A 22,482-nucleotide genomic window follows, 5' to 3' on the forward strand; every position below is an offset into this window, starting at 1 on the left:
TAACAAGCCATGGACAGTGGCCCCTCTAAGAACTGCAAGATCAGCAGCTGAGGATAATTATAACAAAGCACCTGCCCCTTTCGAGCACTCACAGGAAGAACTATAAGGGTCAAAAGAGGTGTTTTTATTGCCTTGATAGAATGTGAGGCCTTTGTGATATACTCCAGTGCATCAGGTGTGCATGTTTATAGCTTGTACCCTGAACAATTTTGCTATCTTGAGCGTGTAGATTCTTGAGATTCTTTGGAAGCAGACAAGCATAGCCAGGATACTGCTAAAATTGGGCTGCAATTATCTCCATTAGCATTGAGCAAGAAATAAGTATTCATTCTCCTTTGTTGCAAGGAATCTACAAGTGATCTTAAGCCATCCCACTGTTTCCACCCGTGAGTGCCTATCAGTGCTTTTCTTTCTCTATTCTAACCCTTCAAGATACAACATGAAGGCCACAATTGCATTATGTCGTTGGCTGCCATTGTGCTACAAAATATTCATGGCATTGAGGTTGTCCTTCTCTCATGGTAGCTTGATGCTGGGAGGTGGCTACAGCTTCTACTTGGATAGCTTGGTGCTGCCTTCTTGTGCTGCTTGGGTGAAGGACTAATGCCTGCCATATGCTGTTGTCCTGTAAAAATGGCAGAGATTTCAAATCACCAGCATTTTACTAGCATATTGGCTAGTTTACTAACATATTGGCTAGTTTAATGATAATACCAAATTCTGAAGACCTTCAGAGCAAATTACCTGTACTTCCATGGAGAAGTCACTGAATGGTCCCTGAGCAATCTGAAAGAGGGGCTGATAACAAATGTAAGTGCGGTTGTCACATGCCCCTTTGATGCATGTCATGAGGAATAAGCTCTACAAATGTTCTTGCAAATGAGAACAATTGACTCCAGAGTCTCAGCTGTCAGTTGCTGCACAATCTTGGATACTCACCCCAAAGCTTCCATCAATGTCAGCCATGGCTCATTTAGTATCACTCCTGCATCTGACTTAGAAGGTTGTTGGCTCTAGTCCCCTCCAGTACTCGAGCACAAAAATCAAACCTGACACTCCAGTGCAGTACTGCTGGGATGCTGTACTGTTGGAGGTGCTACCTTTCAGATGAGATGTTAAACCAAGGCCTGCCTGCTCTTTAAGTTTGAGGTAAAAGACCTCATTGCACTATTTCAAAGTAGCGCATGGGCGTTCTCTCTGGTCCTGCCCAATATTTCTCCCTCAATTAACATCACAAAAGCATATAATCTGGTTATTATTACCTTGCTGTTTGTGGGGGCTTGCTGTGCACAATGTTTCCAACATTGCAACAGTGACTACACTTCGGGATATCCTGTGAAAGGTGTAGTATCAATTCATAGCTTCCATTTTCTTTTATCTACTTGTGATGTTCCAACTGTATTCTTTTCAGTGAGTACCTATGTTTTATGGGTTACATAACTCCAAATGAATGACCAACTTTCTCCTCAGCCTCCATTAGGAAGATGGCACATTCTTAACTGCACTCTGAATTACCTAGGTCATACATAATCACTCATGCTGTCCATTTTCCCCAACTGATGGCATCTTAAATAATAAATGATGTAGGGATACCATCAAGGGGTTTGGGGCAGAGGAACATGGGCAGGATCGTACTCCAGGACCAGGCTGTGTTTCCTGGTTATCATCAGCCTTTTATTCATCACCGTTATCATTGTCATTTTTCCACAAGAAATAAATTATGTCCTCTTCCTCCTCCTCATCATTATCATTATTCATCATCATTTTTCTCTGTCCCCTGTTGTGATGATTCTGCGGGAAAGTACAATAGACATTATGTGAAGAACGACTGAGTGTTATCCCTGTGGGATGAGGGAGACAGAGAAGTTGGAAACATTTGGCTATCTATCATTTTACAGGGATATCATAACGACTACCTAGGTACACTCTTACCAATCTGCTGCTTGAGCTATCCCCACTACTCTCACAATCTCCCACAGCTAGAGCAATGTGCCTCTCCAATAGGCTGAGAACTTAAATGTTGAGAATGCTTGCTCTGCCATATCTTATAAGCATTGTGTGCAGCTTTCTCCTAGAAAGATTAAATAATTAAATTTTGGCTGGCAATCCAGGAATATCTCAAGTGGCTTCAGACAGCTGAAGTTAAAGACCTTGTGGTATTTCTGTGTTAAAGTAAAAGTTTTTTGTGCAAGTAATTGCTTCTAGGAGAGATGGCAAACAGATTATAAGAAACCAACTTAGTGAATTCCTTTACAGAATGCATTATGAAAGCTTACTCCTTGTTGGATTCATTTTAGAGTACAAATAGTCTGCTGCTACCCATGGTATCCAAGGAAGAAAAGGAACAGTGACCTCGCCAGGTCATTGAGTTTTATCTGGCACTGTGGGTGAAGAAGCTAACATTCATCGCTAATGCCGCTTCTATCCACATGTCATGCAAGACGTTTTTCCAAGGTGTCCTCCCATGGGTACCAGCAGCCTTCTCTCCTTTCCTGTGTTTAATCCAGAAGTATTTGTAAATTGGTCTGATGTGCTTTCTTTGCCTCTTTCCAATGCCTTGCTCTTACCTTTGGGCAGCTCTGCCAGGTCCTCCACATGAAAATATGTTTTAGGAGTGCCAGAAATCCTACATAAGTCCTTATGATATATAACTTCCAGTTACTTCAGTCTTGCAATATGTTCATTACATACTTGCTGTGAATTTCTCCTCATTCTCTCCAAGTGCAGTAGTTTTGCTTGGAATTGTGCTACTGAGACTGTGTTCTTTGTTGGGGTCAAAATGACAGGTGATTGGCAGGTAACTCTGTAACCTGAATTTCTGAGGCCAGTGATTTCATAAGAAGTTTGAGGTAATTAACTTATGTCCATTTGAATTGAGATGGCTTCACAAACAATTGTGACAATAGTTACAGCCATCCTGCCCCAGAAATATTCTTCAAATATTCTTTCATGTTATTGTTGTAGTATTTGTATTATTTTGATGGTGGCTTTTTTTTTTAAATTCCTGGACAGTATTTCTATGGTTTGTACAAAGTGAAGTATGTTGTATAGTGTATAAGTTGAGCATTTTGTTAAACTGCCCTCTCTGTTCCCTATCTGTTTGGGAGGTGTAAATAAAGCATCTTCAGCATGGCTACTTGCAGTGGAGTCCCACAGGTGAGTCTTTTCGCAGTGAATACACAACAGAAAGATGGTGACAAGGCCAGATGGAATTCGTTTTTGCATTTCATTTGAGAGATTAAGAACTGAATAACATTGTGACACATTTTCTAGAACTCCTAAAGTTGTTTTGAGGATTAAGTGTTTTGAAAGATTTCTGCATATGTTCATCGCATCCATGTATAGCTCAGTGAATCACACAGTATGCAATTGAATGAAAAAGAATGGCACAATTGGCATATTTGGAGATAATGGGGGAATTGAGCTCTAACCAGGAGGTTAGAGGAGGTTACAAGTCAAGGTTTCATACTTGACAGAAAGTGAATAAAATAGGCAACGAGGATAAAGTAATGATGGAGCCAGATGCTTTTGATGTAGAGTCTAACCAGTGTTGCCCATGAGACTCCAGTACTATGGAATATGCTGAAATAATGAGATCCTGGCCTCCTATTATGCACAACTAAGAATGAAATTGCATTGAGCGTTGCATCCCATCAAAGGAAACAGTTGCCAAGCGAGACTGTAGCAGATTACATTCTCGAGTTAAACTCTCTCACCACTGTGGGTATGGTGCAAACTTAAAAATCAACCTTAGAGGCATTTTCCTGGGAAGTTTAAAGACCATTAAAATTCAGGCCAAGCTTTGAGTAAAGGCAATAAGTTGATGTCGGAGGAAGCCTACGATGAGGCGACAACCATGAAAATTGCAGAAATCGATAGCTGCAAATTGCAAGCAAGCTCTTTTCCTGTGCCAGCAAGGGAGATGCATCGGCTTTCAGTGGAATGTAGGCCATAGAAGCCAAGTTCACAGTTTCAGAGCCAGAAGCTCAAATGTTACCATTGTCATGGTAACCACCAACTACCTAAGTGTCCCCATTTCCAGTCAAAGTGCTATGCCTTTGGGAAAGTCAATCACATTCAGATGGTATGCAGGAGTAGAGGAAACAGCAAAGCTCCATGTTGCAGCCATACACCAGGTCAAGGTCATGGTAGAACTAAAGCTAGTTCAGAAGCCTGCAAGTCCCCGAATGTGCTTATGAAAGGTATGGAAACAGGAGTTGATGTTATACAGTAGGAAGATTGAGAGTTGTACTCAGTCATAGAGCAAGAACAACAGCACATGGAAGATGAGAGTAATGGGGCTGAAGATTTAATTCCAGTTCCCACAGTTGAAATGAAAGTCAGAGGCTCACAACATATTTTCACCATTGATACAGCTGCAGCTGTGTCTGTTATTTTGGAAGAAGAGTACAAGAAATCCCTAAGTCACATTCCCTCATGCAATAGTGGCGTGAAACTGATTAGTTATTTACAATAATAGTATCTCAGTGTTAGATACTACTAGTGTTAGGATGGAATATGATGATGCATCCAATTACCTGCCATTGGTAATAATTGGAGGGAACTAAGTCTGCCTCTCGGGAAGGAATTGACTTAAGAAGATAGGATTAAGCTGGACTGTGTTATTTACAGTAGGGATCAATTAGAGCACATGTGACATTGAGAAAGTGCTAATAAAGCACAAAGTCGTCTCTGAGCAAGGAGGCCCTAATGATGAAATTAGGCCTTGAAAGACCAAAGTCAAAATAAAGGACAAAGTACAGCCAACATTTTTCAAGGCTAGGCCAGTACCATATGCACAGTAGAAGCAGTTGGATAGGTTAGAAAGAACAGGGCCAATTGAGGTGAATGGGCAATTAAGAGCAATGAATGGCTGCACCCATTGTGGTAATTTAAAAACAGATGGGTCTGTTTGTATTTGTGGAGCAAATAAGTAATTTTTTTAAATTTGTTCATGGGATGTGCTTTCACTGGCTGGGCCAACATTTATTGCCCATCCTTAGTTGCCCTTGGGAAGGTAGTGGTGAGCTGCTTTCTTTAACCGCTGCAGTCCACGTGGTGTAGGTATACCCACAGTGCTGTTAGGAAGAGAGTTCCAGGATTTTGACCCAGCGACAGTGAAGGAACGGTGATATATTTCCAAGTCAGGATGGTGAGTGAATTGAAGGGGAACTTCCAGGTGGTGGTGTTCCAATCTATTTGCTGTCCTTGTCCTTCTAGATGGTAGTGGTCATGGTAAATAAGGTGATCGAGAATGATACCCATTGCCTACCGGCAGTGATCTATTTTTTTTAATTTAACTTATGGGGAGGTGTATTTTGCAATTAGAATTAACTAACAAGATCGAGGAATTGCTTTTCCTTCATACACACAAAGGATTGTAGCAATAGGAAATGTTACCATTTGGTAACATTTGGGCTGTCTACTACTCTTGCAGTGTTCCAGATTGTCATGGACCAAGTGTTAATTAGGATGAAGATAGTGTGTTATTTCTTAGATGACATTCTAATGAGCAGTAAGATAGAGAAAGAGAACATTGTAAGATTGAACAAAGTGCTAGATCGACTTCAAGGGCTGAATCACACCTACGTTGGGCGGGCTGGGCAGGAGCGGGCGGGGGCGGGGCAGCACGGAGCCTATCACCGCCCACGATCGGCTGCACACCGCCATTTTACGTGAGTGGGCCAATTAAGGCCCGCCCAGCATAATACGCATTGTGTAGCGCTCAGCGCTACCTGTGCGGACGGGGGGAGGAGGAAGCGTTGGGGCCTGTGCTCTTTCAGGCACAACAATCTCCCTGAGGCACAGAGCTGTCTCAGGAAGATTGAATACACAATATAAGTTTATAAAAAATCAAGTAAAAAATTAGTTAAACATGTCCCCACATGTGACAGTGTCACATGAGCTGGGACATGTTTGTCAAGCTCACCAAACTTATTAATTTTATAAAACCTTCAGGAAACCTCATCCCGTCCGTGGATCAGGTTTCCTGGAAAACGCGAAGGCCCCTGGCCTCTTCGCCTGCCCGCCAACCTTAAGGTTGGACGGGCAGCGGTGTTAATGACGTAAATTACTTTCTTAATGGCTTTAATAGGCCTTTGACAGTTCGGTGGGCGTGCAGCCGCCTCCGGCACACACCCATCAAACGCAATATCGGAATGACGCGCGATAACATCGGGGCACACACCCGATGTCATCTCACGTCATTTTATATGTCGGCGCATCGGGCCCACCCCCTCTCATGGACAGCAATATTCTGGCCCAAGAGTATGACATCAAAGCAGAGAGCACAAGTGTTGCTTCATGGTGTACATGTACAAGTGTAACATACCTGGGACACTAAATAGACAATGAAGGTATCCACCCAATGCAGGAGGAGGTTGAGGGGATTTTGATAGCAAATAAACCAGAGAACAAAGAAGAACTTAGAATATTCATAGGGCATAGAACATTCATATTCTATGTTGATCCCTAACCTAGCTAACACATTTTCTCTACTGTATCAACTGCTCAAAGATGTAACAGATTGGGAGTGGTCTGTAGAGTGCCAGAAAGCATTTAAGAAGTGAAGAAAATACTGACTAGTGATGGTGTTTTGATCCACTGTGATCCCAAGAAACAATTAGTTTTAGTGTGCAATCCCTCACAACAATGTTTAGGTATGGTGTTATCTCACTTAAGGAGTCATAGAAATGTTCATTGTCTGAGATGCTGGCATACCGAGTTTTTGCTTTGGTACATATGATGTTGACTGCTTCTCTATCAGATGACAGCCACAGGAAGATGAAGACTGATGTTGCTACTGACGACTCGATTGATTATGTCAGCTGGTTGCTTACTGCAAAGCCTACACCACATGATGGTCTTCAGTGCTCTTTCCATGCCAGTAGAAGGTATAATTAGCCTCACGAATAGAGCCTGTGTCAGCTAATCTGCTTTCTTGTAGAGCAGCAAGATGGTGTAGCTCATGGTTAATCAGGGCTATCTTAAATATACTTGCTGTGGAATGTGGGTCTTTCTTTATGCCAGGGCACATAGTCCTCACATTCCAGCTTCCAGGCTGAAAGGTTACCTTTCTTTGTTTGCTGAATAACCTAGGCATGGTTTTAGGAGATGTAGAGTTGCCTAACACCTTTGTGACCTTCTCCTTCTCTGCTGGAAAGTAGGCTACAAGAGATGCCTGATGAAAAAATCATCAAAGGTGACAAAGGCGACTGCAACAACAACTACAGGAGCATCTCACTTTTTAATATCAGGGGAAGGTATTTGCTAGTGTCATACTTAAAAGACCCCATCTACTTTCAGGCCCAGTGTACCTGGAACTAATGTGCGATTTCCGTGGCGACAGAGCTACTACTCCATACAGCAGCGACAAGAGAAATGCAGTGAACAGCAATATACCTCTTTACCTTCCTTTCATGGATCTCACTACAGTACATGTCACTGTCAGCTAGGCAGGACTCTACAAGATTTGGGGGAAAACTGGCTGGCCATCAAAGCTCCTCATTCTCATCCACTTCTTCTGTGACAACATGTACTGTATTGTTCAGCTTGATGGCTACACTTCTGACAGTTTCACATGGAGTGAAATAGAGAATGGAGTAAAACAGGCTTAGTCCTAGCCCCATTCTGTTCTTCTCCATGCTCCTGACCTTTGCCTTCCCTGAAGATATGGAAGGAGCCTACATGCATACTAGGTCAGACAGCAAACTCTGCAATCTATCAAAACTGAAAACAACGACAAAACACATGGGGCTAAATTTTACGTTCCTCCGGTGGGCATATTTCCCATGGGGGGGACACATCAAATAGGGCAGGCGCCCATCCCACCACCTTCCTGCTTACCGCCGAGCTCATCCCCACAATATGGCGGGGGGATGGGAGGGTGGGCACTGAAATCGGGCAGCTGTCTGCTATATTTAAATGAATAATCAAGGGTCAATTAGGCTTGTTGTCAAGCCAGTTGACACTGATAATACGTTGCCCTCGCCATAAAACATTGAATGTGGGCAGTCAGGTGTGAGCAGGTAGCTCAATTACTTTTTTTAACTTACCTATTTAAAGAGGAAGAAAGGGGAGGGTCGCACTTTGGGGGCTGCCCTTTGATGATCGTGAGGTGGCACTTCCCCCAGCTTATGTTGAAACCCATTCCTTCCTACCTACTCCCTCCCTTAAACCCAAACCCTCCCTCCCCCAGCCTTTTTCCCTAACCTACCCAAACCCTCCTGGCCCAAGATCCCAGGCTTACCTGCTCCAGGGATCCATGGTCCTAGATCATTATCTTCTACAGTCCCGGCAGCAGCCACAGATGCCTTCCTGGCGCTGCTGTGACTGGTGGAGCTGCTGGCCAATCGGATTAACTGGCAGCTCCAGATGATGTGACCTCCACCCTAATGAGGGGCGGATGTCTCATTCGGCCCTTATTAGTCCTCCTCACAGCGCATTATGGCTGCAGAGCGTGGCAGCATGGACATGTTGACTCCATGCTGATGTTTCCGGGAGGGCCATGCCACCCGCCACCCCCACCACCCCTCCCACCACCCCCCACCCCCACCATATTATTCAGCACATTGCATCCTGATCAGAGAATTCCTCCATATATAGCGAAATCTGTAATAGATATTTAGAGTTTACTTTATTTCATCTCCGCATGGCTCCTGACATTTGACCACAGTGGATACTGGGTAAGTGGTACGAAGGGCATTAGGGCAAAGGATGTTAGGTGGGGGCATGAGTTGGCACTAACTTGGCATTGGGACTATTTGGGGCCATGGGGGTGGGTTGGGGCATCATTTTGCCTGAATTGTCACTAAGTTGGCATAAGGGCTGTAAGGGGCCATGGGTCCCATCAATCCTTTCTCAGTGAAGTACACAACAAAATAAAGTATAGCAAAATGCTGGAAATATGGACTAAGTCAGTCATTGCCTGAAAGGAAAAGATTGTTTAATATTTTAGCTTGGACTATCAGCAGAACTTCACTCAGAACTGCAGCGTTCTGATGAAAGATTACACTAAAACATCGCTTTCTCTTATGTGGGGTGGGGGGCATGAGTTGGTAGTAGGTTGGCACAGGGGATATAAGGGGCAAGGGAGTGGGTAGGGGCATTAGCTGGCATGAGTTGGCACTAAGATGGCATAGGGGTTATAAGGGGCCATTGGGGTGGTTGGGGGCATGTTTAGACATGGAAAGTTTGTTGGGGGAGGTGAGGTGTCTGAGGGGTAAGGCCTAGGGGGTCTAATGTTTAAGAAAGCAACTGGGACCAAGTCCCAGAAAACCAAGGTGGGTCTTTTAATCAGTCCGTCTTGGCACTCAGCAGCCCCTGTGGCCATCTCCAATTTGCATTTGGGAGTGGCGGACCCGACACCATCCCATACCCACCCCCCGGAATGAAGATCCCGCCAGTGGGACACTTTTTCCCGAGGCAGGCGTGGTGAGCGGGAGATTTCCCAGCTCTGCATACCTGCCCCAGGAGCAAAGATTCAGGCCAGAGTCTTTTAATTAAGAATAATCCGTCAATGCCACAGCCCCAACCATTAGGTGGAGTTGGCAGTCAAAGTCAAAGCTCAGGGTTGACACAGTCAGAGATGTTGAGATGGAGTCAAGCTAATGAAATGGAAATGGAAGAAAATATTCTAACAGAAAGAGAAAAATGCCAGATAAGATAAGCAAATATATGTAGGAAAGACGAAGAAAGAACTAATTTGTTCTTTTCATTGTTTCTTGTCAAATGATGATATAAACGTGTACTGGTGTTCAGATTTTTTTCTACATGTACAATACTCCAGTAGTATTGTTCATTTATGTGTTTTCGTTGTGGTTACAGTAAAAACAAGTATTCAACCCCACTTGTTAAATTTCAGGTATTGTTGAAAGTGGTTTAGTCATATTGTATCCTAGGAAATTATGTACATGTACCATTTTACATTTTAAAGTATAAGTTTTTTTAAAGTGGGAAGGATATGTATTGTATTGTAAGAGATGAACATTTTGCGATACTGATCTCTGTTGGGGAAGTATAAATAAAGTCTACAATATGTCTGCTTGCAGTTGAGTCTCACATGTGAGTCCTTTCTCAGTGCAGTATTTGACAAACTGAAAATAAAATATAGCAAAATACTGGAAATATGAACTAAGTCAGTAATCGTCTGGAAGGAAAAGATGGTTTAATGTTTTAGCTTAGATCCATCAGCAGAACTTCCCTCAGAACTGCAGAGTTCTGATGAAAGGTAGCACCAAAACATCAATCCATCTCTTTTTTATGTGTTACTTTCCTGCTATGCTTTTCACGCATTTTTGTTTTTTCTAATAAAAATTCCAACAATGGTGATGTTTCTTTTTATATGAAAATGAAGTTCTCTTCTCTTAAGCTGGACATTGCAAGTAGCCAAGATAGGATATCATTGAATTCATTATATCTCGGCTAACTCTATAAGTTCTTGATAACAAAGATACTATGCTTTCTTCTTTCAGTGCATCTTGTCCGTAATCATTGTTAACTGGAGCCATTCTGTCTTCAGCAAGTGTAATATTGCTTAAAGCTAGCTTCCTGACAAATTCAATCTTTAACCTTATTATTTCACTTGTAGGTTGTTTATAAAAACAATGATGTTCGTTTGGAACTATCACGGCTTGCAAAGCAAGGAGATCGCAAGATGAAGATTCACGGAATGGTGGCCTTCAAATGTGAGAATGTTGCAACACTAGATCCAATCACATTTGAAACCCCCGAATCCTTTATCTCACTACCAAAGTGGAATGCTAAAAAGACAGGCTCCATTTCATTTGACTTTCGCACCACAGAACCAAATGGACTAATTCTTTTTAGTCATGGCAAACCACGACACCAAAAAGATGCCAAAAACCCCAGAATAGTAAAGGTGGACTTCTTTGCAATTGAAATGCTTGATGGACATTTGTACCTTCTACTCGACATGGGATCTGGTGCTATTAAAACAAAAGCTACTCAAAGGAAGGTGAATGATGGAGACTGGTATCACGTGGACTTTCAGAGAGATGGGCGATCAGGTGAGACATTTTAACCTTATCAATTTTTTAAAGAGCCATCAATTCCAGTGGGTGTGAGGAGCAAGAGACAGAAAGCAGCATGAGATCAGGTCACACCTTAGCCTCAATATTGCCTGAGCGTTTCCTGTTGAGTTCCTGTTTCTTGATTTGGAGGTGGAGCCTGTGCCCACCCAAATAAGGCCACAGGAGGCTGGGATTTCCAGTTCTAGGAATTCCCATGACCCCAACCTGAGATGTGCAATTTGATGCAATACTGACTGGGACAACTAAAGCAAGAAAAGCAATGTTAGTGTTGTCAGAAGAGTGGCAGTGGAAATCACATTGGGTGTGACCTGAAGAGGAAAACAGTGAAAATGTTTGAAATTTTTTTCAACTGGAGGAAGAGTCTGCCATTCTGGAGGGTGGTGTTTTTAGGTAGTTGTGGGTGGGGTATCGAATGTTCACTTCCAAGTCACCAACGCCACATTTTGCAGACTCCTGAAGATGTGCTTACCCAGAGTGGCATGGGTACCCTCCAGCTCCATGCAACTGAGATGACATACCACTGACCCATACAGATTCTTACAATTCTTACAAACAGCTCACTGCTGTTGAGATTCTGAGGCAATTGCCAGGATTGTATCCCCATGGAATTACCACTCCAAGAGTTTTCGAAAATAGTTACGTTATGATTTATCTCGTGTTGTCTAAATGAAAGTAGTTGCATGGTAGGTGTTTTTATGATATATGTTGTCCATGGCTTACATTGATTTCTAGTATTTTTGTGAAAAATATCTATGTTTCCCTTGGGTTTTATTCACAGGATGATAAAACAAGCATTAAAAACCAAGTTCAGGATCCGAGATCCAATTAAAGAGGGTGTCAAAATCAGTGCCCTATCATAATTTTAAACAATCAAGAAATTATACAACTTTAACATATCTTTAATTAGTTCAACTTTTGAACACCCCTGTTTCAATGGTAGGGAAACAGAATTAGCTGACCTCAGCCAAGATCTTGTTTGAAGAGATTCATGCTCTTGATTGGTAGCCTTCTTAGATGTACACCTGAATGTCTACTAAGTAAGTACAGATGGGACTGGCACTGATTCTCAATTGATGATATAATTGAGTGAACTATTTTGGAAGAATTACTACACAGCATAAAGAAGCAGAATTTTGACCCAAATCTTCTGGTTTCTGGATCATCAGAGACCGAATGTACACCTGAGATGCACATCGGGACCCTGTGGAAGTCCTGATGTGCCAATCTTCAAGGGAATTGGGAATTGCCTGGGAGTTTCAACTTCCGATGGGCAATTACCGTGCTGTCTGGGAACTTCATCAAATGTCTCTGACTCTAACTCATTCGAATGTCTTGGACTCTGAGTTAGAGTTGGAGATGTTCGACGCGAGCCAAGGGGAGCAGGGTAATTGCCCATTGGAAGTTGAAACTTTTGGCAATTCCCATGTTAGAGTCGGAGAAGTCGGATAGTTCTGATATACTTACCTGGATAGTTACCGAGAAAATGTTAGACAGATTAAAACCTTGTCTTAGATCTAGGTAATGACACAACTGACCACCCAATCACTCATACTGACCCCCTCAACCACCCCCCTATGTCACGCCCCTACACCTCCGACCACCTGATTATCCCCCCCCGACCCAACTACCACCTCACCCACCTGCCACCTCACCCAACTACCTACTTTGCCACCTACCTACATGATCCACCTTACCTCCTGCCAACTCACCCACCTACCACCCCACCCACCTACCCATCCACCCACCTGCCACCTCACCCACCTTCCACCTCACCCACCTACCACTTCATCCCTGTATCCACTTACTCACCTGCCACCTCACCCAACTACCAACTCACCCACACAGCCTTCTCATCCAACTATCATCTCATCCACCCTACGCATCTCACCCCCTCGACCCATTGACCACCGCACCCACCAACCACCTCACTCAACCTACCCACCTCACCACTTACCCACTTACCCATTTACCCACTCTACCCACCTACCCATCCTACCCAGCATGACCTCTCCTCTCCTCTGACTTTACTGTGCTTTGATGAAGCTCTCCGATGTATGCTGCATTTTGCATTTCTGGAAAAGCTCGGCTCAGGTGGGCCTGGAAGAAATGTGGAGCAGTGGCGAGTCGGGGGAATTTTTAAGTGGACCTGCCATTCGATGATGATTGCTGCTCCTCGGAACATCCAGGCCAATATTTGACAAGATAACCATTCATTCAGGATTTTTCAACAATCTTGCATCTTTAGTTTTACCTATTGATTCATTCTGCCTCACACTTCTGGGCTGAATGATTCCTTCTGGCAACTTCCCCAAATATATCAATAGTATTATTGGTATAAGCAACGTATTAACAGGAATACATTTTCAAAAGCAAATTGGAGGGCTTTCTCATGGCTGAATGAGTTAATTGCATTGAGTAGTTAAGCTAGATAGACCAGGAAAGTTCCATGTTTCATCTCAGGCTGTGCTTGATTAGTTCATTTCTGCCAGGCTCATCATTAGAGAGGTTCCTGCTTATGATCATATCGAATGCTCTTGCTGGAATTATGCAGGCTTGCAAGTTAGGGACAGAGATTTGGATCAGCTAGCACTCACAGTCAAGCCTCTGATTTTGTTTTAATTTAATCTGCCCTAACCAGTTTAAGGAGGTTCCTGGAGGCAAATCATGGATTCCGAAGACAACCTTTCCTCTTTAAACTGTTTTTTGTATAATTTTGCAAAGATAAACAGCTAAAATTAAAGGTGAATTGTAGATAACTTACAGATTGGGAAAACTTAGGTGGAGAAGTGCATTGTTTTATGAGTTAAAACAGGAACTGCAAGAGTTCACTGTTGGACAGCAGTTATTAATGCACAAAGCCATCATGAATTTGACAGTATTTGTTAATTAATTTTCTATATTTGTCATATTTCTTTCTCCCACCATTTAGATTTACTCTATGCTACACATCTCTCAGTGATGAAATGATCAGGCAAATTTCACATTGAGGTCTCTATCACTGTTACTTTGGAAACAGATGGCAGGAACTGCACAAGAGCAGTTAGTTCAATTCACCATCTGATTTTATTTTCTCCCTGTGGAAAATGTCTCACATCTGACTGCCAATTTTATTTGAAGGGCCAAGATTAGAAGCTCACGGTAACTTGTCACTCAAAGGCAGAGTAGAACTGTTTACGCCAAAACACTGTCTACCATGCTTTGTAAATTATTTTTTCCTAATGTTCTTTCCGTCTCCGTGTGCCCCACCCCCACTCCCCGCCCTTGGCCACAGTAATACTTATACTTTTAAAAAGGCTTGGATAGAAATGAAGATAGCTTGTTCTTCCTTCCCACGGGAAACAGTTTTGCTCAGACCACGCCAGACATCAGGAAAAAGGGGTCAATGTACACTCTGTTCAATTTTTACCCCCTTACCCTGTTTTGTTGATGGGCTTCCCTGGGAGTGCTGAACCAAACCTGTGCCGGGAACTGCAAGAAGAGTTTCTAGATGTTGAGAGGACTTGAGGGAATACTTTGAGGGAGCTGCTTTTGCCCAGCACTAAGGTGCAGGATGCAGGAAACTCTGTCTCATAATTTCTTATGTTACTGAGAAACATCTCAAGATGCTATACAGTTATATACACAGCCTGACATGAGTCATTGGGAAAATGATGGAATCTATTATTAAGGAAATTTTAACAATGCACTTAGAAAAGCATAGTATGATTAGAACAAGTCAACATGGTTTTGCGAAAGGGATATCCTGTTTGATAAATTTATTAGAGTTTTTTTGAGGATATAATAGGGTAGATAAAGAGGAACCAGTAGATGTAGTGCACCTGGATTTCCAAAAAGCATTCCATAAGGTGCCACACAAAAGTTTAATAGGCAAGATAAGGGCTCATGAATTAGGGGGAAATATATTAGCATGAATGGAGGAATGGTTAACAGGCAAGAAGCAAAGTGTAGGCACAAATGGGCTATTTTCAACTTGGCAGGCTGTCACTAGTGGATTGCTGTAAGGATCAACGCTGGGACCTCAGCTATTCACAATCTATATAAATGACTTGGATGAAGAGAGAGAGTATTATATTTACATTTGCTGATGATACAAAGATAGGTGGAAAGGCAAGCTGTGAGGAGGCCACAGAGTGGCTGTAAAGAGGTATAGACAAGTTAAGAAACTGGGCAACAAGATAGCAGATGGAATATAACGTGGGGAAGTGTGAGGTTATTCAATTTGGTCGTAAGAATAGAAAAGCAGAATATTTTTTGAAAAGTGTGAAACTTATAAATGTTGATGTTCAGAGAGACTTGAGTGTGCACATACAAGGAACACAGGAAATTAGAATGCACGTACAGCAAACAGTTAAGAAGGTAAATGGCAAGTTGATCTTTATTGCAAAGGGATTGGAGTACAGAAATAAAGAACAGTTGTAAAGGGCTTTTGCAAAACCACATCCGGGATACTTTGTGCAATTTTGGTCTCCATACTTACAGACTTGCATTGGAGGCAGTGCAGTGAAGGTTTACTAGATTGTTCCCTGTGATGAGAGGCTGAGTAACTTGAGCCTATATTCTCTGGAGCTTAGAAGTATTAGCAGTGATCTTAACAAGACATATAAGATTCTGAAGGGACTTGATAGGGTAGATGCTGAGAGATTGTTTCCACTGGTCGGGGAATCTAAAATATGGGGACATATTCTCAGGATAAGGAGCCAAGCATTTAGGAGTGAGATGAGGAGAAATTACTTCACTCAAAGTGTTGTGAATCTTTGGAATTTTCTACCTCAGAGGATTGTGGGTGATCCATCGTTGAATATATTTAAGAGTGGGATCGTTAGATTTTTTTGTCTCTCAGGGAATCAAGGGATATGAGAAGCGGGTGGGAAAATGAAGTTGAACACTGACATCAGCCGTAATTGTATTGTCTGCCAGAACACACTTGACAGGCTATACGGTCTATTCCTGCTCCTATTTCTTGTGTTCACACAATGCACTTATTTTGTAAAGTTATGTACGCTGTGTAACGTACAACAGCCAGAAGATGTATGGTTTGTTGGTGGTGCTGTTTGAGGGTAGATTGCTACACAGGATCCTGGGAAAGTTCCTGCTCTTCTTTGAAAAGTATTTTGTTATCTCAACCACCAGAAAGTAGCCATGTTTAAACTTCTCATTAAAGAAATGCTGCAATGAAGTGTCAGAATAGATAGTGCGCTCAAATTCTTTTGTGCATTTGAATCGATAGAGGTAGATTCTAACTTTCATCACAAAGGAAAACTAGTCGTCATGAATCACCTGCCCATTATATGCGCTACCCAATTTTTGTTTCATTGGGTTATGATGAATAGTCAAATCATTATCCTCAACTGAAGTGAGGAGCTTAAAAACAATCACAATCACTAGGGTAAAGGTACTGAGAAAACTATCAGAATTAATGGCTGACAAGTCCCCTGGACCTGATGGCCTACATCCCAGGGTCTTAAAATAAGTTACTGCAGAGATAGTAGATGCATTGATTGTGAAATTCCAAAATTCCCTAGATTCTGGAAAGGTCCCAGCAGATTGGAAAATCTCAAATGTAGCACCTCTTTTCAAGAAAGCAGGAAACCACAGGCCAGTTAGCCTAACAACTGTTATAGGGAAAATGCTAGAATTCATTATTAAGGAAATAATAGCTGGACATTCAGAAGATAATAATACAATCAGAGCCAACATGGTTTTGTGAAATGGAAATTGTGTTTGACAAATTTATTAGAGTAACAAGCAAGGTGGATAGAGGGGAATGTGCGAATGTGGTGTATTTGAATTTCCAAAAGGCATTTGATAAGGTACCACATCAAAGATTACAACACAAAATAAGAGCTCATGGTGTAGGGAGTAACATATTAGCATGAATAGAGGGTTGGTTAGCTAACAGGAAGCAGACAGCAGAGAAAAATGGGCCATCTTCAGGTTGTCAAGCTGTAACCAATGGAGTGCCATAGGGATCAGTGCTAGGGCCTCAAATATTTACAATCTATATCAATGTCTTGAATGAAGGAGCCGAATGTATGATAGGTAAATTTGCTGATGACACAAAAGATAGATAGAGAAGTTGTCAAGAGGACATAGAGGGCAGAAATTTTTGCTCGGCAGGTGGGCGCACGCCCGATCGGCACGAGCGCGAAATGACGAATGTTGATGTTGGCCGAGCGTGCCGATGTCAACACGCAGTCACATGATAGTTCGGTTGGTGGGCGTGCGCCGGAGTCGGCAGCACGTCCGCCAACAACTAAAAGGCCTGTTAAGGATATTAAATAATCAATAAAATCAAATTTTTCGCTGCCTGTCCAACCTAATAGTTGGCGGGCAGGCAAAAAGGCCAAGCGGTCTTTGCATTTTTTGGGAAATCTCATCCATGGGCAGGATGAGGTTTCCAAAAGCAAATAATAATAAAATAATAGTTTTAAAAGTTAATTAATAAAATGTGACTCTGTCACATGAGCAGGGACATGAGCGGGGACATGTTTTATTACATTTTTATTTTAGTTCATTTTCTTTTTAAAAAATGCTTCATCTCCCTGAGGCAGCTCTGTGCCTCAGGAAGATTATGTAACACTCACTCGCGCGCATGCGTGAAATTTTTGCTCAGCCACTTGCCTTCCTCCCCCCACCCACACAGGCAGCCGCTTGCATTTCATGCTGGGCGGGGCTTAATTGGCCCGCCAGCGTGAAATTGCGGTACGGTGCCGATCGTGGGTGTTGGTCGGCTTCCCGACTGTCCCCGCCTGCCCCTGCCGAGCCCACCCACCAAGGGCAAAGTTCTGTCTACAGCGTCTACAAAGGGATTTAGAAAAGTTGAGTGAGTGGGCAAAATATTGGCAATGATGTATACTGTGGAAAATGTGAACTTGTCAACTTTGGCAGCAAGAATATAAAAGTAGTATATTATTTAAATGGACAGAGACTGCAGAACTCTACCATACAGAGGAATCTGAATATGAATCACAAAAAGGTCCATGAGCAGGTACAACAAGTGATTCGGAAGGCAAATGGAATGTTGGTGTTTATTGCAAGGAGAATTGAGTATAAAAGTAGGGAACTGTTCCTACAGCCATACAGGGCCTTAGTGAGACCGCATGTCAAGTATTGTGTATGGTTTTTGTCTCCTTAATCAAGAAAGGATAAAATTGCATTAGAAGCAATTCAGAGAAGGTTCACTCACCTGATTCCTGAGATGAAGGAGTTATCTTCTGAGGAAAGGTTGAATAGGTTGGACCTACACGAATTTGAGTTTAGAAGAATGCATGGTGATCTAATTGGAACATATAACTTTCTAAGGTGACCTGATGCTGAGAGGATGTTTCCCACTTATGGGGAAGTCTAGAACTAGGGGACACAGTTTAAATTTAAGGGTCTTCCATTTAAGACTGAGATGAGGAGAATTTTTTCTCTGAAGGTTTTTAGTCTGAGGAATTTTCTTCCCTGGAGAGCAGTGGAGGCTGGGTCATTGAATATATCCAAGGCTGAGTTAGATTTTTGATTAACAAGGGAGTGAAGGGTTATGGGGGGGCAGACAGGGACGTGGAGTTGAGGCCACAATCAGATCAGCCATGATCTTATCGAATGGCTGCCCAGGCTCAAGGGGCTGAATGGCCTACTCCTGTTCTTAAATCTTTTGTTCTTGTGAATGTCAGTAAGCAATAAAATGTGTTGGAAATTATAGTTAAGTACAACCCTGCTATTACCTGACATTCATACATGGGCATTTTCCAGCTCAAGTCACTATACAGGAATCAGGAAAATAAACCTCAGCTGAATTTTCACCCTCTCTTACCCAAATTATTGCAGCCATCTGAATCACCTTTACTGTTAAACTGGCTGAGATCAACATAGACTAGAAACTGAACCTCAGTCCATTGTGTACTGTATGGCTGATGACTACACAAGATTGTGAAAGTAACTACAGAGCCATTTTGAAAGATTATGGGCACATTCCCCCAGAGTGATATCTGGGTGACTGGTCAGCAGAACACATTGGCAGGCTATCCAGTCTGTTTTGGAGACGATGCCTAATTTTCATCAGGTCAGTGGATTGCAGCCAGCAGGAGCCAAGTGCACTGTGCCTCCTCAGAACTCCTTCAAACCAGATGAAGGTATTTGCTCTTGGGATGTTGTGGGTCGTTGATCTATAGAGGAGTGGGCAGGACCAGAGTGACATCCCTGTTATCTCAGTCCCACAAAAATGTCGAGGAGCTCCCCTCTGGGGTCTTCATTAGCTGGACCATCACCTGATATTAATCAAAGCATGCACATTCTGCCCAAGGCTAAAATTCATGAATATTACAATCTTTAAAGTCCTGCTTACATAATTCAGAGGTGGTTAAAACAGTCATTGTAGCTCCAGAGATTACTAACGAAAATATAAAATGAAAATATCTTGTAGTTTTAATTAATAAAACTGTTTTTTAATGGACCTATTAAAACCTGTACAAAAAATCTAACAAAAATATTGTTGATCTCTTTTTATGATGTGTCACACTTACATTCTGTGCTTTAGAAATCTATTTGTTCAGTGATCTTTCATAACCGATCTAGTATTTACATAAATGTTTGTCTACGCTCATAAGCATTGATACTGCCGTTATCCAGAGTTTATCTAGGTAGTTAATGTGAATCTGCTCTGTTACTCTTTTATTATCTACATGCAAAACATTTTCCACAGATATTGGTAAGCATTCCTATCATAATCTGTTCTTTTCATATTTTCAGTGTGAGCAGGATTTGGCTTTTTGTTTTATTGTTTGAAACCGTATCTGAAAATGGTGTATAATTTTATAATTTCAGAGCATAAAGCTAGAGGTGCTACGCATTCAATTAAGAATCAGACCAGCTGATGGAATATGCAGTTGATTCCCTAAGGCCACCATTAGAGATACCACATAAAACCATGTATTTCAGAATTACTTCTCTTTGTGCTTTAAGGAATGCTGTGACACTTCTGCATTGATTACTGAGAAATGGTTCTTCATAAATGTTGACAATTTTGAGGAGAGTTGACATCATTTAAAGTCAAGTATGTCTTCTGGGTACAATTAATTTTTAAAATATAGTGTTTAGGCCCTTCTCTGAAAATTTTAACTGGAACCTTTAATACTCTTTTATTCATATAAAACTAGAGCCAATATCAGTTTTTTGCGTACTGTTTTTAAATGTCGCATAATGGTTCTTAAGAGTAACAATCATCCCAACCTGAAGGCGCAAAATTGCCAGTTACCTCAGATTCTTTTGGCTGTTTATTTATGAATGAGAAATAGCAATATATTATTGTTGTACAAGATGCTTTGAGGCATTGAAATCACAAATTGAAACATTAAATGCCTATTATGTTTTAATTTAAAGGGACAAGAAACTACTGCAGAAGGAACTTATTTAGTGCATATGTTGTAATAATGGATGTGATCTATGAAAAAATATCATAAGGGTAAATAGGTTGCACATTTTGGACCAAGCTTGAGTATTAATAGAACAGCTGTCATCGACTTAAAGTTCCAACAGACTTGTGCCCATAATTTCCACTGTGGTAAAAGGCTTAGCGATGTCATTGGGTGAAAGAATCATGTGGAGGCTTGCTATCTTCTCAAAGGAATGGAGTTCCCAGGGGGTGCAAACTCACAACTTCCAGCTAGTGGTTTCAGTGTTGCATTGATAGAAACCTGGAGGTAGATTAGCCACCTGTCCTCTGGATTGGACCATAGTGTACTGTACTAGAGACTATGGAAGGGGAAAAAATTATGGCCAGAATCTTCGGGTCGGTGTGCAGGGGCGGGCCCTGCTCGCCAACGCATAAAATGACGTATGGTGATGTCGGGCATCCCAATGTTACCGCGCATCGTTCCAATCTTCAGTTCGGCAGGCACACACTGGAGTCGGCTGCGCGCCTGCTGAACTGCCAAAGGCCTATTAAGGTCATTTAAATATCAATTAAAATACTTAACTGAGCTGCCCATTCAACCTTAAGGTTGACGGGCAGGCGAAGAGCCCAGGCGGCCTTCGCATTTATCATGAAACCTCATCCATGGGCGGGATCAGGTTTCATGAAGGATTTTAAACTTCAATAAAAATTTTTTATAAAATTCGTAGACATGTCCCAGCTCATGTGAGACTGTCACATGAGGCGACATGTCTTAAATTTTTTTTTCTTTCTTTATTTAAATTTTAAAAAATAAAACTAATCTCCCTGAGACAGCTCCGTGCCTCAGGGAGATTTCAGAGCTCTTTCACACGCATGCGCAAAAGAGCACAGGCCCCGACTCAGCCTCCTTCCCCCTGCCCGCACAGGAAGTGCTCAGCGCTTCCGGGTGTGCGTCACGCTGGGTGGGCCTTAATTGGCCCGCGCATGTAAAATGCAGCGCGCAGCCAATCGTCGACGGCGATCGGCTACGCGCCTGCTCCCGCCCAGCCCCCTCCCCTATGTTTTAAAAGAAAGGAAAAGAATAACCAATATTATGATTTTATAGATAATCATTTGTTAAATATTTTAAGATACATTTTTATAATTTTGAATCCTAAAAACAAAACTTTACTATTTTCCTAGGTTTTTTGCACTTGTAGCTCATGAGGCGATTGCCTTTCCACACCAAGATGCATTTTGAGAAAATTTCCTAAGACTGATGCATTGAACTCACTGGAATATAATTTGTGGTCACTGCAGACATTTCTCCCAACACAGGATGGGTCTGTTGGGAAATGGAATTGGAATCCATTTTGCTGGTTTCCCATGTGGAATTTTAATCTAGATTGGTTTTTGCAAATGAGCCATTTTGTTTTCAGGACTCCACTTCCAGCACAGCATCTCATTCAATAAGAACATGGATTGGAGAATCAGGTGTACACATTAGCATACCTCATTCATGATACTTCCAATTTTCTAGTGATTTAAACTATCTGAAAATTAGGAGCATCACATATTGGCCCTCCATACTTCAACACCCAGACCTCCAACCTGCATCCATTGAGCAAAGAAACTTTTGCTCCAACTCAGGGAGTGAAAGGGCATCTCACTACAAGCTACAGAACCCTGTGCAGATTTGGAAAATCAATTTAAAATTAAAAATGAAGCTTGCATTATTTCAAAGCTGAAATAATTCAAAAAGAAACATGTCAGGAAGATAAATTGGCTTCAGAGCTGATTAAAGAACCAAGTCAGGTAGGTGGAATTAAAGTACAGGTCAGCCATGATTTAATTGAATGGCTAGCAGTACGATGGGGCAGATTAGTCTACTCCTGTTTGCATGACTAGATTTTGCATCACTGTCCCATCTATCATATCTGCAACTACATACTTGCAAATGTGCAAAATCTGAGTCAGCATTGCGGCAGCTATGAGTACTTTGCAAAATAGCAATGGCACTGCCGTGGCCCTAGAGATCACTGTGACAAATGTCATCTGTGGTTTATCTTGTTTTGT

General features: G+C 42.0%; 1 protein-coding gene across 1 annotated transcript in view; it reads left to right on the forward strand.

Moving 5' to 3' along the window:
- nrxn1a (neurexin 1a) overlaps window positions 1–22,482 on the forward strand; it is a 1,849,731-nt gene that overhangs the window by 810,307 nt on the left and 1,016,942 nt on the right. The window contains exon 8 of the mRNA XM_078556994.1: window positions 10,589–11,027. Coding sequence (XP_078413120.1) covers window positions 10,589–11,027 — 439 coding nt within the window. The remainder of the gene's footprint in view (window positions 1–10,588; window positions 11,028–22,482) is intronic.

Source organism: Cetorhinus maximus, chromosome 14 (genome assembly GCF_964194155.1).
Source record: "Cetorhinus maximus chromosome 14, sCetMax3.hap1.1, whole genome shotgun sequence".
Classification (NCBI taxonomy): Eukaryota; Metazoa; Chordata; class Chondrichthyes; order Lamniformes; family Cetorhinidae; genus Cetorhinus; species Cetorhinus maximus.